This window comes from Callorhinchus milii, unplaced genomic scaffold (genome assembly GCF_018977255.1).
Source record: "Callorhinchus milii isolate IMCB2004 unplaced genomic scaffold, IMCB_Cmil_1.0 Scaffold2, whole genome shotgun sequence".
Classification (NCBI taxonomy): domain Eukaryota; kingdom Metazoa; phylum Chordata; class Chondrichthyes; order Chimaeriformes; family Callorhinchidae; genus Callorhinchus; species Callorhinchus milii.
In genome coordinates this window covers 55,623,083-55,638,619 of record NW_024704743.1, presented here as the reverse complement: position 1 = coordinate 55,638,619, position 15,537 = coordinate 55,623,083, and the positions used below count along the sequence as shown (strand labels likewise).

General features: G+C 40.6%; 1 protein-coding gene and 1 non-coding gene across 2 annotated transcripts in view; one reads left to right on the top strand and one right to left on the bottom strand.

Annotated features, from left to right (window-relative positions):
- crppa (CDP-L-ribitol pyrophosphorylase A) overlaps nt 1-15,537 on the bottom strand; it is a 157,827-nt gene that overhangs the window by 104,382 nt on the left and 37,908 nt on the right. Inside the window, exons 7-9 of the mRNA XM_007899729.2 lie at nt 9,891-9,988; nt 2,783-2,872; nt 1,958-2,053 (exon numbers count right to left, since the gene is read on the bottom strand). Coding sequence (XP_007897920.2) covers nt 1,958-2,053; nt 2,783-2,872; nt 9,891-9,988 — 284 coding nt within the window. The remainder of the gene's footprint in view (nt 1-1,957; nt 2,054-2,782; nt 2,873-9,890; nt 9,989-15,537) is intronic.
- On the top strand, nt 14,951-15,022 carry trnas-cga. Its single transcript has one exon. It is a non-coding gene; the product is annotated as a tRNA-Ser (tRNA).

Sequence of the window (15,537 nt, the reverse complement as noted above, 5' to 3'; positions counted from 1 at the left end):
TACTTTTCCCAACAGGCACTTTTTCAACCACAATGAAGAATTTTGTCCTCAACATTTTTTCTCAGGGCATTTTCTGCACATCCATTAGGGTGGCTTGTCATTAGCAAATGTAACAATTGAAGCACATATGGCAGCACAAGAGAATACCACTAAATATGCATTTGACATGCTGAAGCAAAGGGTTTGATGCTCTCATCACGCTGGAGGTGCTCTAAAATATGCTAACCACAAACTGTAGAAAAGTTTCACAGTTTGTAATAGTCGCCACAACCTAACCATAGAGAGGTTGACAGATTGACGTTTCAGAGTAGAGGCCAAGAGCAACGTCTGAGAGACTGGGAAACCTTGCACGAGCAGGAGGTGCCCTAACAATGATTAGAGAAGCCCATGTCAAATCCCCTCCCCCACACACCTGGAGATCACAAGAATCCATACATTTTTGCCATTATTTTAAACCACTGCCAGTTTTAAATATAAAATAGCCTCTCATATTTCTCCAGATGTGATAATCCCCAGGCTAGTTTGTCAAAACTACATGGCGCAGTTATTAATTTTTCTCTTTCACTTTTATTTTCAAAGGAGGGTTACACATCCATTTTCCCCTTAAATGAATGCTTTCAATCACAGTCTCGCTTTAACAGTCTGTGGAATGTGGACCATCTCTTTACAGTACATACCAAATTTTCTTCACTTTTAATTTCTTCACCTCTTTGTAGCAGTTACATGTTTGTGATAGGAGTGCGCTTCCACTCACTTTAGGAAGACTTACAATGCTTGTTGGTTGTCCAATAAATAGCAAGTGTAAAGATTGTTAAACGCAGTTCCAAGGAGTCAGCTCTCAAACCTGCTCAGTTGTCAGCCACCATGATGTCAGTCATTCATGTTTACAGCAAGAAGGAAACATTTCAGTGTTTTTTGATAATGATGGTGAAAATTTGCAACCCATCATGTGTTAACCTATCATTGATAAATGAAATGATGCAAGTCAATAACTAAAGACACTGACTTTACCACAAGTGAATCACTCTCCCCAACTCAGCTAAAGGGTTTCAGAGGAGATGTGTTAGACAATAAGAAGTAGGTCTGCAGTAATCCAAGACAGACTTGGAACTATAGGTATGTCCTGCTAGCACTACAAAGTAGGTTGATCCCAGCCGAACAAGTATTATGTTACCATTTTTTTAAAACTTAATAGCAAGTAATAATTCAATATGAAATAAATGAGCAGCGACATAAAAAAAGTTGAGAGGAGGCAGCGGGTAGTAGTGTAGGGACAGAGCAGGTTGGAGAGATAGGGGGTTGCCAGGCCATGAAGGGATTGAAATACAAGCGTGAGGAGCTTGAAATCGATCCGTTTGTCATACGGAGCCAATGGAGTTGAACGAGGACTGGGGTAATGGAGGTATGGAGTTTCGTGCGGGTGAGAATGTGGGCAGCGGAGTTTTGAATTAGTGGAATTTTGTGAATAGTGGAGCAGAGGAGACCGGTGAGAAGGGTGTTTTGAGTAGTAAATCAATTGGATTTTCTAGTGCCATCACGCGCTTTCAATATACAAGTTGAATTATAATTATGTTGTGCTTAATCTGCTTGAAGCTCAGGAGTTTCTACTCTGTGAGGTCGGGTTATCAATGTTAATTGCCTCAGCCCCCCTCCCTTTCATACTGTGCATTCAATAGCAAATCACAGTCAAAATAACAGCTCTTTGCTACCAAAAGTGCAGCCTAACAGTACCATAAAATGTTTGCATGCTTCCTGTATTCGTTTTTTAAATAATCATGTTTAGACTCCAATTGGTTAAAAAAGTGACATGTCTCTATCTTCCTCCACCCACCCCTCCAGTGATAGTTATTTTTAAGTGCTTAAACAGTGACTTGAACAACTTAAAAGTAAATAAATCAGGCAAGTTTCCACAGGGACTGCAGTGCACTACACATGGAGCAAACTATTCTGTACCTACCACAGTCACAACCACAGGATATGAAGCTGAAAGATTAACATTTTCAATTGCCTCCAGCAGCTGTGTAACGTCTTGAGGTATGTCAAAGTTGTTGACCTGTTTAAGACAAAGAACAATACACTGAAGGAAACAGAAGTACATCTAAAACCTATAATTATGATTCTAAATTATAAATTTATGTTTTATTGTCTGACAATTCTACAGCAAAACACTAGGGATTATTAGGATGTTCCCAGGGATGAGGTTTTATTTATGAAGAAAGAGTAGAGAAACTGGCGCTGTTTTTCCTACAACAGTGAAGGTTGAGAGGAAACCCGATAGAGGTGTTTTGATAACATCAACAAGGAGAAATTATTTCCACAGCTTGTTGAGTCAGTTACAAAAATTAAAGAAACTACCAGTTTTAGCTCTTCAATTGTAGAAGAAAATCAAACCTGCAGTCTTTGGTTTAGTGGCAGCTGATTATCCTCTGTGTAAAGAAATACCCCCTGGTGTCTGTCCTAAAGCCTCATAAAATTGCTCTTCATAACCCTGTGCCCTCTTGTCCTGATATCTTGGCATATATGAAAGCAATGCTTTGTGCACTACTTTCCTCAGTCTACAAGGAGATTATAAAATGTCTGATGAAAGTAGTGCAACATTAAAGGAGTGAATGAGCTGGAGGGAATCTGGGATTAGAGTAGACAGTTCCAGTGGAAGTGGTAGCCCCAAATATAGGCTTGAAGGACCAAATGGCCTTCTTCTGTGCTGCCACTTCTCATTCTAGACCCTTTCAGTGAGGTATAAATGAATATTTTATTGTTCAGAAACAGACATCATACTCACGTTCACATAAACAAAGTTGTAGTGCAGACCCGAGGCCATGCTCTGAAGACAGTGGCCCCCTTTACTCACTGACCATTGCATCATATCCACCTATTTATAAAGATAGAAACAATTGTAAAAACAGAAGACTCTAGATAATGCCAAAAAGTGAAAACTGGCAGCTTATGATAATAATACGGAGGGAGGGAGGGAGGGAGGGAGGGAAAGAATCTTCTTGGAGCTGAGCTGGCTTCAAGCTGGGCAACAGAATGTCGGAATCAAGTCAACTTTCTGCGGCAGATTTGGTCATCCAATTCCTAAGACAAGCAGGTCAAGAACTACTCCAAGAGACTACCGATAGCAGATCAGCCAGCCAGTATTTAGAGATATGTAGAGGAATAATTTACAGGGGTAAAGGCAGGCAAATGGGAATGCTCTTTCAGAGCCAACAGACGTGATGGCCTGAGTGGCTTTTTTCTGTGCTGTAAATTTCTGTGGTTCTAAATAGTTTTTTTCTGGGCAGCCGGTATCTGACACATGCAGAAATCCATCACCATGCTTAAGAGTATCCAAACCAAGCTGAGATTTCCAAGCATCCTACCTACACATGGAAATCCCAGAGATGGATTGTTGGAATGGAATGCACACTCTATCCCTAGACGGACACATCCTGCTTACCTAATTCTGGAAAGTATTAGGCACAGGTTGGCAGGAGCCAACCTTGGGGACTCCAGACTGTGCAATGAGGTACTGCTGGAGTCTAACCAGCTAAACCACATTGCTTGCCATTGATATTGCTGACTGGCCAGCTTTCCCGTTGCTTGTCCAGCTAGGATGACCCTCCTTGTTAGGGCTTTGGCTTGCAGAATTAACAGGAGGTGAGTGGGATGACTCGCTACCCTGAGTGTCTGGTCTAAATAGTAAACGCATGCATACACACCAGTGTTAGACATTGTATGAGTATTTTCCTCTTCTTTCCTGGATACAAATTCTTTCTGAAGTACAGTTCCATAAATACTGACCACTCATAAATGCCCATTAAAGTTTGGAAAGGAGCTCACTGTACCTTCTTTAAATTACTATGAATAAAGAAAAAGCTGATGGTGATCTTGTCGGCTCTTTTCCACCATTCAAACTTTCGCAGGCTGTAGGTGGCTCGTGAGTAGAGCTCATACGTATTTATGTCCTCGGTGTCTCCATTCTATTGCAATATTAGTGGTGAATTTCACTGAAGCGGCTCTTAGAAATCGCATTCCAACCGTTGCTCTTTTCATTCAGGGTACTAACTGGCCGATTAAAAAGCAAACAGTGATTTTTGTTTACTGAATTGCTGGGTTATAATGCCCTGAAGAAATGAATTAGCTGCTTTTTCAGCGACTCATGAACATGAGGCAATTTGCCTTAAGGAGTCTTGTCATTCAACAAACTCTCATTTACACATTCCAAACAGCACAAATAAACAGGATAACAAAACAAACGTTTCAGCAACTTCCCTCTAATTACAGGAGGCTGGTTTAGGTGGAGAAGGCGACAGAGTAGATGCTTATGCGGGGCAGCCAACAGGGCTGACACTGCCCTCTCCTCACCCACTTCCCCTGACAGCACCCCACCCCATTGCCCCTGCCAATGCCTCCCAGAACACTGGGAGGCACTCCCTTCTCTTTTCAAGTCATACCATGGGATCTTCAATGTTCACCTGAATGGGCAGATGAGACCTCAGTTTAACATCTCATCTGAAGGATGGCAACTCCAACATTGCAGTACACCCCCAGCACTGCATTTGAAGTTTTAGCCTAGCCTATATGAGCTCCATACAGTAGCATCACTGTACATTATTGCTGCCTGAAATTTGAGTTCCAGTGATATCTATTTGGTCAACCCGGTGCCAAAAACAGATACCTGTCTGTCTTGCTCTACAATTTCCCATCATGTGATGCATAACAGAAACTGACAGTGAGCCTCCAAAGTTATCTATACCCATATTTATCCATCCCAAGTGCCACAGAAAGGGCAAAGGACACAAGCAGATAATATAGTGCAGAGTGTGTTGCGATTTATGAACCATATTCTCTGAAGCTGTTTCAATGCTATGAATTCTATGCGCTCGTTGTGAGCAACCTAGTAAAAACATCAGTGGCAATAAGCATCAAACCTTTAAAAGCACAAACTGAAACAAAAAGCTCCTTGAGAACATGCTGACCTATCATGAGGTTGTCCCTATGCAGCAATAAGCCAAGCACAATATAGTTCAGGGGTTTCATTAGAAACAGTGAACAGGAAAACTGACCCACCCCCACTTGTACAAACCCCAAAACATTCAATGCTCAATTTCATAAACTCTTAGTCCAAGAATCAAAAAAATGTGTGTGCCCTCCACAATTCACTTCACTGCACCTTTCCGGTATTTTCTCAATCTACTTCTAATCCACATTGAACTCCCCAGTCTCAAATAGGCACTGCTCCTAGCAAATAAAATGCACCACAACAGACAACAAATTGCATTTATATAGAGGCCTTCATGTTGTGAGGACATCCCAAGGCGCTGAACAGTTAAATGTTGCACTTGAGCCTGGGGTTGGATTCAGGAGGGTGGGGGAAGTGGGGGAGGGAAGGATGATCAAAGCTGCTGTATATAGTACAGGGTAGAATATTTCTGGCATGTAAATGGGAATCAATAAACACAATAATAATAATCCTTTACACTAAATGTAAAAAATATGTAAAGAACACCATTAAGTAACCTACTGAGCCATCTCAAAAAAAATAAGCATCTTGGTTCCAATGCTCTAAGTGAAAGTAACTCATTCTGTTAAATATAACTTCAAATAAGTGTCTATAAATTATAAATGTAGATGAGACGTTAACCTCAAAAAGAGAAGGGAGTTTCTTCTAGGGGAGAAAGAGTGACTGAAGGCTATCAGCCATAAAGCCTTCAAATGTCTTATACAGTATGATAACCAATACATTTCGTACTGCTTCTACCCTAACAAACCTTCTGTCAATTCAGCTGTCTTTCCCGGAATATCTTTTTGAATAATATTACAAAATGGCAAGTAGAAACATTTACATAATGACAAGGGAAACTCAGTACTTTTTGTTAATATTTATACCACTCAAGAGGATACATATTTCTACTGCTGAATTTTCCCAGTTTCAGAGTTCATACGGATTGTGAAGTGTGGAAACACCTTTCTATGCCATTTACCTATAAATACTATCTCAGTTCTAGCTCTGAAACAATGAGTAGGAATGTCATTATGTGACTAAGAGCAGTGAAATGCCCTTGGGTTAGCGTACTTCATCAATGTTAGGACATTTAACACCAGGAGGAAATCTTCACCCAGTTTGCTTGAATGGTTTACCACAGAGCTATCTTAAACTTCTCACCCTGTGATTAACTGCGAGTATTCCAAGAGCATAAACATACTGAAAGCAGTAGAGTCAGGGCAGTAACTTAAATTCAGCACACCACTGACTGCCAGCATCTTGGGGAAAGGTCAAGCAACGTCACTGTTGAAATTGATCTATGCCATTCTAATAGATGCTATGCTATTAGGAAATTTGCACTCGCTGCAAGACAAGATATTAAAATATACAACAGCAGAAATGTATTTGCCCATAATTTCTAAACTAAATTGCAATTATTGGTAGTTCAAAATGGTGCATAATACTCAGTGAAAGAGTTGAAACCTACTTACACTTAGAGACAAAGAAGGAAAAAACACTTTCTCAGTACAACAATTACCTACATTTTTTTTTAATCGCCCTTCATGCGGAGTAGTGTGTTAGAGTACTTAGCAGTGGTGGCGCTTCATGGTGAGCCAGAGTGGGAGGATAGATGACTATAGGCACAACAAAAGAATAAGGTCTTTAAATGAGATCCGAAAACAGCCAAGAGGGGGCAAGGCAGAGTGGTTGAGGCATAGAGTTCCAGAGTTTCAGGACATAGTGGCTGAAGCTGAAAGCATAGCCGCCAATGATGGAGCAGAAGGGGACATGCAGGAGGTCGGAGCCAGCTCAGTGAAGAGGGTGGTTAGGGGAGTGGGTTATAGGCAGCTTGGAAAGGTAGGGAGATGCTGGGATGTGAATGTGTGAGGATCTTGAAATCGACCTGTTTTGCAATAGGGAGCCAATGGATTGGCAAGGACTGGGGTGATGGGGGTGCAAACTTTAGTAGAGAAAACAGGTGGCAGGATTTTGAATTTATTGGATTTTAGGTTTGGTGGAGCTGGAAAAATCAAGTTGGGAGGTGACGAAGTGTGAATAACTTCAGCTGAGTTGGGTGTTAGGTATGATCACAGGCGGGTAATGTGGCAAAGGTTGAGGAAAGCAGTCGTGGTTAGGGACCTTATGTTGAGTAGGAAGGAAAACTGGGGATCGTACCAATTGGTTAGGTTATGTACAGGTTCAATGAGTTTGATGAATAGGTCGGGGAGGTGAAGGAAGTTGGAGCCGCAGGTGAAAAGATGCCGACAGGTGCAAGGTGAAAAAATGGAAGAAGTATTCCATCTTGCCAACATTCAGCTGCAGAAAGTTGCCACTCATCCAGGCCTGTGGGGGTTGACCTCATGTCTGTGCATGACATCACCAAGAAGGAGCATGTAAATTAGGAAAAGTAGAGGTGGAGCCAACGGGGGTGGGAGAAACTATGTGCAGAGATACAATAATAGATGGGTCAAGTAGGGCTCAAACCAGGATAATGCAGTCCCACTGAGGTGGATGAGGGAGGCGATGCAGTCAAGAAGTCCTGTAGCTCAGTGGTTAGAGCACTCGCTTTGCAAGTGAGAGACCTGAGTTCAATTCCAGGCACAGGGCGAAACCTTGGGCAAGTTTCCTTACTCCACACACCTAATAATAATCCCTCCAAAACCAAAAACAATAATAAATTGGTCATTTTCAATCTACGACTGTTTGTGGGACATTGCTGTGCGCAATTGGCTGCCGCGTTCTCCCACAAATATACAGTCAATTCACTTTACAGTATATCCTGTGAAGCGCTTTGGGACGTCCTCCCGACGTGAAAAGCGCTATATCAAATGCAAGGATTATTATTATTATTATTATGGAGGTTAGCATGATCAACCTCTGAGTCAGAAGTTTGTAGGTTCAAGCCCTGTGTCGGGACTCTGAGTTCATAGTCAAGGTTGACACTCAAAGATAATGCTGAGGTAGTGCTATGTTTTCGGTAGGAATTCTTAGTACATCATTAGACTGTGGCCTGACTCAGTATCACCTCAAAGCAAAGGTTTATTAATAAACAAAGATATACATCATGAGAGACTATCAGCAATACTGATAACAGCAGCCCACGTTTCCTTCAGGAGCAGCTACTCGGAGAGATAAGGAGGTTCTGCTGTTTGCAAACAAAACAATTTTATCCTCAAACAATTCTAAATGAGAGGATATGTGGTTTGTGAGAAACAGTGTTTATCTGCTGGCAAATTGCTTCTGGATTCAGGCACAATTTGCATTAAACTGCCTTAACTGACTGTAAATGAGTCATCTAAATCCCAAATTGATGATAATGTATTTTTCAGTGCACTGCCTGTAACACTGCACAGTCTTCTAAAAAGCAACATCACGTCACACAATGCATGTTTCTAAAGTATACTGTATGTTCATGTTTCATTACATATACTGTAGCATATATTCACAGGCCTCACAAGGGAATTCTGATCCCAAAACCATGAAGCTACAGCACACTGTGAAAAGAAATTGAAAACTATGACGAGTGGGTAGCAATGTTTATTATTGTGTTAACCATGTCTGACAAGGGTCACTCGTCAGCCATGGTTAACACTACTGAAATAAACATTCTCAGTCAAGCTCAAGCAAATACAAGTCCATAAGGGCAGATGCACCAAAGCTTCAACTATAGTTAACTAATGGATTGGAGTCATTATCTGTTTTCTAATGAAGACAACACTGATACAACTTGATAACCATTCATTACAAAATATCATTCTGTTTGATATTGCACCTTTACATGTCAAAGTGCTTCACAGACTTTTCTGTAAAGTGTGTATTTGTAGGTGAACTCGACAGCCAATTTTCAAACAGCAATGACCAACAAACAGCCATAAAACAAATTACTATTTGTTGGTGTGGGGTTGTGGGGGAATGCTGGCCTGGACACTGGAAGAAACTCTTCTCTTTTGAAAAAGGTTAATGTTCTTGAACAGGTAGACAGAACCTCGATTTACTGTAGCAAACATGGAAAAGCACCACTGTCAATGTCTCATTCCCCCAGCACTGCACTGCAGTGTCATCCAAGATTAGAGGTCACTTAACACTCTATGTTCGGAAGTGCAGAAAATGCACAAAACTAGCTATTATCAGTTAATACAACCATACATGGAAAATCAGCACCTTGGAATGTTGTCCTGATGTGAAAGGCATTATATAAATATAAATTCACATTATATTGTTTTATCTCTTATTCGAAAACTGTTATTTATGCAAATATCCCTGTTACAGCACTACTGTCTTGTTAAAAGTATCTCAACAACACTATTATAAAAGACACACATTGTTATATTATAGGCTGATGTGTTCTCATCACTGGGAGCACACTGCATTGTTGGAGGTGTCGTTCTTCGGATGAGATGTTAAACTGGTGTTTGGTCTGTTTGTTCAGGAGGATGTTAAAGATCTCAGATACCATGATACTATTCGCAAAGAGAAGGGAGTTTCTCCTGGCCAACGATCTCTCAGATAAAATTAGTCACTCATATCATTTCTGTTTGTAGGGATTGCTGTGCATAAATTGGCTGCCACAATCATTTACAAAATACACACACTATACAGTAAGTCTTGTGAAGCACTTTGAGATCTCCTCTTGACATGAAAGGTGCTAGATCCAATGCATGGATTATTATTACAACAACATTCTTGATTTGCACAGGCATAGATCCTATATGCTGAAGCAAAACTGCAAACAGGAGAACTGTTGGAATAAACTTACAAACTAGGATAATGTGTATTTTTAAAAGTGAATGACAGTATTAAAAGAACATAACCAGCATAAAATTATGAGATTGAGGATGGTTTACAAACACGTTTGTTCCTGCTTCAAATCACAGGTCGGTAATTTGCTGCCCTTTAATAGGATTCCCTCGACATGGCTCACCTTCATCGACATCTGTAATGCTTCCTGCAATAAACAGCTCAAGTGGATTGCATCTTCTTTTACTCCAGTGATGATACAAACGCTCTTTGAAAGATTTTCTGCAGGGACAGAGGGAACAAAAGGGCAGGAATGGGATTAGAGTGAAAGCTCAAGCTGGGGGTATATCCACCACCTGACTTGACATTTTTATCATTTGGCTATGCAGAAATCAAAAATTGGTAGTATCTGGCTGACAGTGGGTCTCACTCACGATATTCATAAATCAGATATTTGTTTGTTGTGTTATTTGCAATCTCCTGTTTACGAGTAGGAAGTGGGTGACTGTTCATAGGGGTCAGAAGAGCAGACAGGAGACAGGGATCCACTGGCATATTGTCCTGGCAAGCAGATATGAGGCATTGAGTAATAAGGACAAAACCTCATGCTCAAGGAAGGCAACCATGAGCATGCTGAAGCACTGCGGAAGTGGCTGGGGAGGGGGGTGGAGAGTGAAGATCAGAAATGCAATATGGTGAGATTTCATATTCAGGGGAATACACAAGCATTTCTGTTGCCGAAATTGAGTCCCGATGATTTTTAGCCTCCCGGGTGGCAAGGTAAGGGGTGGTAACAGAGCGGGTATAGAAGATTTTGTAGAGAGAGAGAACAGTCTGTAACTGTGGTTCATGTAGGAACCAATGATGTAGCAAAGTGTAGGTTTCAGGTCCTGTATATAGAGTTCCAGGAATTGGGAGAGAGATTGAGCTGCAGGACTTTAAGCCTTACAGACCCTGTGCAACATTCCAGTTAGTATATTAACATGAAGATATAGCAGGTAAATGTGTGGCTGGAGAGATGAAGTGGGAGGGAAGGATTTAGATTATGATTAGGACATTATTAGTTCTGGGGCAGGAATGAGCTGTACAGAGTGGACGGGGTACAACTGAACAAAGCTGGGAAAATAACTAGGGTTGCAGCAGAGGATTTAAAGTAGTATGCTACAGGGGTGGGAAGTCATGATGTGATATAGGTGGGGAGTGAGGGGTAGGGACATGCAGAAAACAAAATAACCTTGTCTCATGTGGAGTCAGACTGGTTGGACTAAATGATCTGTTTCGGTGCTGTATATTCTTTGTCATTCTTTGAAAACGGTGGGGCAATTGCACTCCCAAATTCACAAGATCACAAGATTGGTTTGGATGAAGAAGGCCCTTCAGCCCATTTCATCCATCCATCCATCCACCCATCCAAGCCTCAACCACCCTTCCTGTTAATTTCATGCAATCTGATTTGCTCTGAAGCTTTTCCAAAGACAGATGTTTTCAAAATACACATTTTTTTCACCTCGGACTCCAAAATCAATATGAAAGAAATGGTCACAGTTTGTAATCTTGTATAAATTGACCACCACCATTGCCACCATTACTATACTTCATGCAAGTGCTTCTTCAACATATTTATATGCAATGACAGGATGCGATAATATCCAAAACAAAAGGGGGCAGAGAGTAAAATGGCAGGACATTTCTTGACAAGTTGTGAATTTCAAATTTTTTAAAAAATCAGAAGTTATAATTAAGCCAATACATCTGGTTTGTTAACATCACAAATTAGTCCCCATTATGTAGTCATCAAATGCTTTACTCATTTTAGACTTCAACAATTAGAGCTCATTAGTTTTAATAACAAATAAGATTTTTTTTCTAAAATTCTTTTTCAAAGCCTTGACTGGCATCACCATGTGGAAATGGTTTTACCAGCATCAGAATAAAGAGTGCATTGAAAAAGTTTAGGTGGGATAGATTTAATATTAATCAAGAACATACATTTATAATTCATTACATATAATCTCTTGTTTACTTGCTGTCAGGGGGTATCAGGGTGTCAGCACTAGTGGGGCAGCTAACTGAACATCACACAACTGAACTGCAGGCATAGCTGGATTTACTTTGCACTATCCTGTAGTGGAGTCCTGTAGCTTAGTGGTTAGACCCCTCTCCCCCCCATTGAACTCAGAGCCGTCCCAGGATATGCTTTTCTTACATTTGTTGTTACACGTATTGTGTTGTGTAAAGGTTTAAAAATCAAATATAAAGACTGTGACATTATGTGATCATGGATTTGTAAATATCTGAAGTGCTCACTATTTAAAAAACAGAGATCTGTTGTATTTCAACCTCACTGCTTATTAAGCCTACCCAAATCTAAAAGCATGCCCAAACATGCAACATCTACAGAACCGCAGACTGCCAAGACCAATACAACCTCATGTGATTTACACAAGTTCTCCAGACAAACCTAAACCACAGCCCTCCCCAATACAAAATGCACAATTCTACACATCTAACCAATGTGGGAGCACTGGGAACACAGTACACACAAAGGCAAAAAGCTAGTTATAATTTTTACTTGCTCGTTTTAATACAAGGCAGGGAGATCTTATTAATTGATTAAAACACATCAACACTGAGGTTTTTTGGGGGTAAAACAATACAGTTTTAAAAAAACAATTCAGTGCTTAACTGGTTTATTTCTGTTGTACAGGTCTCAACGGCATCAGGGCTAATTTACGTAAGTGGAGAAACACACTCCCACATCAGTGTTTTGTCCATTGTGTGTGGTGCAATGTATCAGATCTTGCCTGGCCATATTAAACAATAAAAGAAAGCGTGAAGGGCCTGAGAAAATATTTTGCAAGGTTTCTTCCTAACTTCATAGAGATTAAACAATTTTCTTTTTTTGGGAGGTTCGTCATTTGGGTGGCTGATGGAGGTGTAAATCTATCACCATGCTTAAAAGTATATCAGACATACATCAAAAATTGCCTTTGTCTGGAATAGAGTGCACAGTCTCTTCCCCGAGGGAACCATCCTGCTTAACTAATCCTTCAGAGTATGAGGTGCCAATTGGCAAGAGCCAAGACATCCCCCCAATCCCAAGTGTGCATTAAGGTACTGCTGGAGGTTTAGCCAGCAAACTCTGCCTGGCAAGCTTTCAATTGCTTGTTCAGCTAGGACCACCCTACAATTTATGGCTCAATCAAAGTCCTACGCTACAACTATATTTAGGCTTGCAACCTACATTATTCAGCCTTTATCACTGCTTTCTTTGCATGACATCAAGTCAGTCCTAATGGCTAAGGAACCATCATTTTCCATTGCATGGTTATTCATCCTTTCTATATTGTTTTTGCTCAGCTGGGTGTCTGACACAAGCATAAACCCTTCACCATGAAGGGTATCCAAACCAAACAGAGTTCCATGGGGTAATTGCCAGAGTCTAACCAGCTAAAGCCACATAGCTTGCCATTGATAGCACTGTCTGGCAAGGTTCCCGTTGCTTGTCCAACTAAGACCACCCTAGCCATGAAGACTCTGGCTTGCAGGGTTAACAGGAGCTGAGTGGAAGAAGTCCCTGCCCTAAGTGACTGGTCTGCTCTTCCAAGTCCTGCCAATACATAGATACATAGCCATATAGGCTGGCTGTGCTGTCGTCCTCAGTGCCCTGGAATACTGCGGATCCGCCTGGCTCAGGAACCGAGACCACCGCAAAGGGCCGGGTCTGATTCTGACATTCCGTTGTTAAACATATCATCTTGGAGCCGCTGAGATCCAAGAAGACCCTGCTTACCGCCCAGCTGAAGGCAGCTGAATTAAGTTACAGCTGAATGCTTTCTCACCACAAGTCCTTATCTTACTGGCAAGACATATTTTTCACTAATAGTTCTATTTTAATGGAAACCTTTCACTTGCTTAATAGAAGCTGGCATAATACTGTTCCCGATAGCATCTGTTTCCTTGTTGAAGGAGGGAGAACAATATTGAATTCTAACTTGGCCAACACTCTACAGCTCGCCAAGCCACAGGAGGCTCAGACAAGTATGGAGAAGCAATCAATTTCCGCACCCAGGTAAAGGTGGAGGGCCACATTTCTATGTTGCGTAATGACTATTGATTTAGATGAGAACTCCACCTCCTGATGTAACAATGAACCCTATATACCAGGGATCATTATCCAGAAATCGCTGTTGGAAAATGCACATGTATAAATACGCGTCTCCATCTTCAGAAAAGCAGAGAAGAAAAGGAAAAACAAAACCATTTATTTATTCAACTCCAAATCAAACTATTATGCATCGAATGCATCACAAAGCATCCGAAGACACTGAATGAATGCATCACACTGCATTCAGGAGAATGATAGACAATGACATTGATTGAATGCATCCCAGGACATGATTGGCCTCACCAATATCAGTTTCACACTGATGGATATTTTCAATGAATACACAATCATATCAATCTCCTTTTTTACCCTTTTTTGTACATCATTGCTTCACATGCACAAATTTATATTTACTGTATCTACATTAAAATCCATTTGCTGATCTTTAGGCCATATGTTTAAATGAATGCTATTGATTTTTCAAATGCATGACCTGAGAGTACTCTGGTATTATCAGAATATTTCTACATTATGAAAAATGCCCTCCTGCATAGGTTTGAATATTGTGAGAGGGGAGATGGATCAAATGAGAGATTTCACAGAACTCCACAAATCAGTGCCTACTAGAGTTTTTGTCCCTATATCATCATTCTTTTGCTTTCTATTTCAAAGCCAGTTTCGAACCGAGTTAGCTGCTTCAAGTGTGGAGTCCTGTAGCTCAGTGGTTAAAGCAATTCCAGTTCAATTCCAAGCAGGGCAAAACCTTGGGCAAGTTTCCTTACTCCACACCCCTAATAATAATCCCTCCAAAACACAAAACAATAATAAATTGGTCATTTTCAATCTACGACTGTTTGTGGGACACTGCTGTGCGCAATTGGCTGCCGCGTTCGCCCACAAATATACAGTCAATTCACTTTACAGTATATTCTGTGAAGCGCTTTGGAACGTCTAGAAGACGTGAAAAGCGCTATATCAAATGCAAGGATTATTATTATTATTATTATTTAGCAACACAATAGTTGATAGCTTGTATTAGCAAGGCTCTTGGCATTCAGCTATACAAACAGAATAGAATATTGAAAGTAGATCCTAAAATAGGTTGCGAGGCTGCATAGAACCATATCGATTATAGGAGTCCTGTACCTCAGGGGTTAGAGCACTCGCCTCGAAAGTGAGAGACCTGGGTTCGATTCCCGGCAGGGCAAAACCTAGGGCAAGTTTCCTTACTCCACATACCTGATTATAATCCCTCAAGATAAAAAAAAATAATAATTTGGTCACTCAATCCACGACTGTTTGTGGGACACTGCTGTGCACAATTGGTTGCTGCATTTCGCCCACAAATTACAGTCAATTCACTTTACAGTATATTTTATGAAGTGCTTTGAAGACATCTAGAATACATGAAAAGCGCTATATCAAATGTAAGGATTATTATTATATTAACCTGCCTAAATTCTCTGTGTTTCTGTTCGACAAATATATGCTGAAGTATTTATGGTTTGTTCGAATTTAATCTGTGTTCATTTTCTTTAAATAGTCTCCTGCATATTAGAACCAGACTTCTGGAAACCAAGATTTAAAAGAATAAACTGTTTGTTAGAATCTCATTCCGAGAGCAATGTTTCACACAAATGCTTTTGAAAGTCCCTAATCGTAACTGGGAATCATGAAGATCATTGACTGCTCCTGCCCTAGTAATCTTTAAACAGATCCTAGC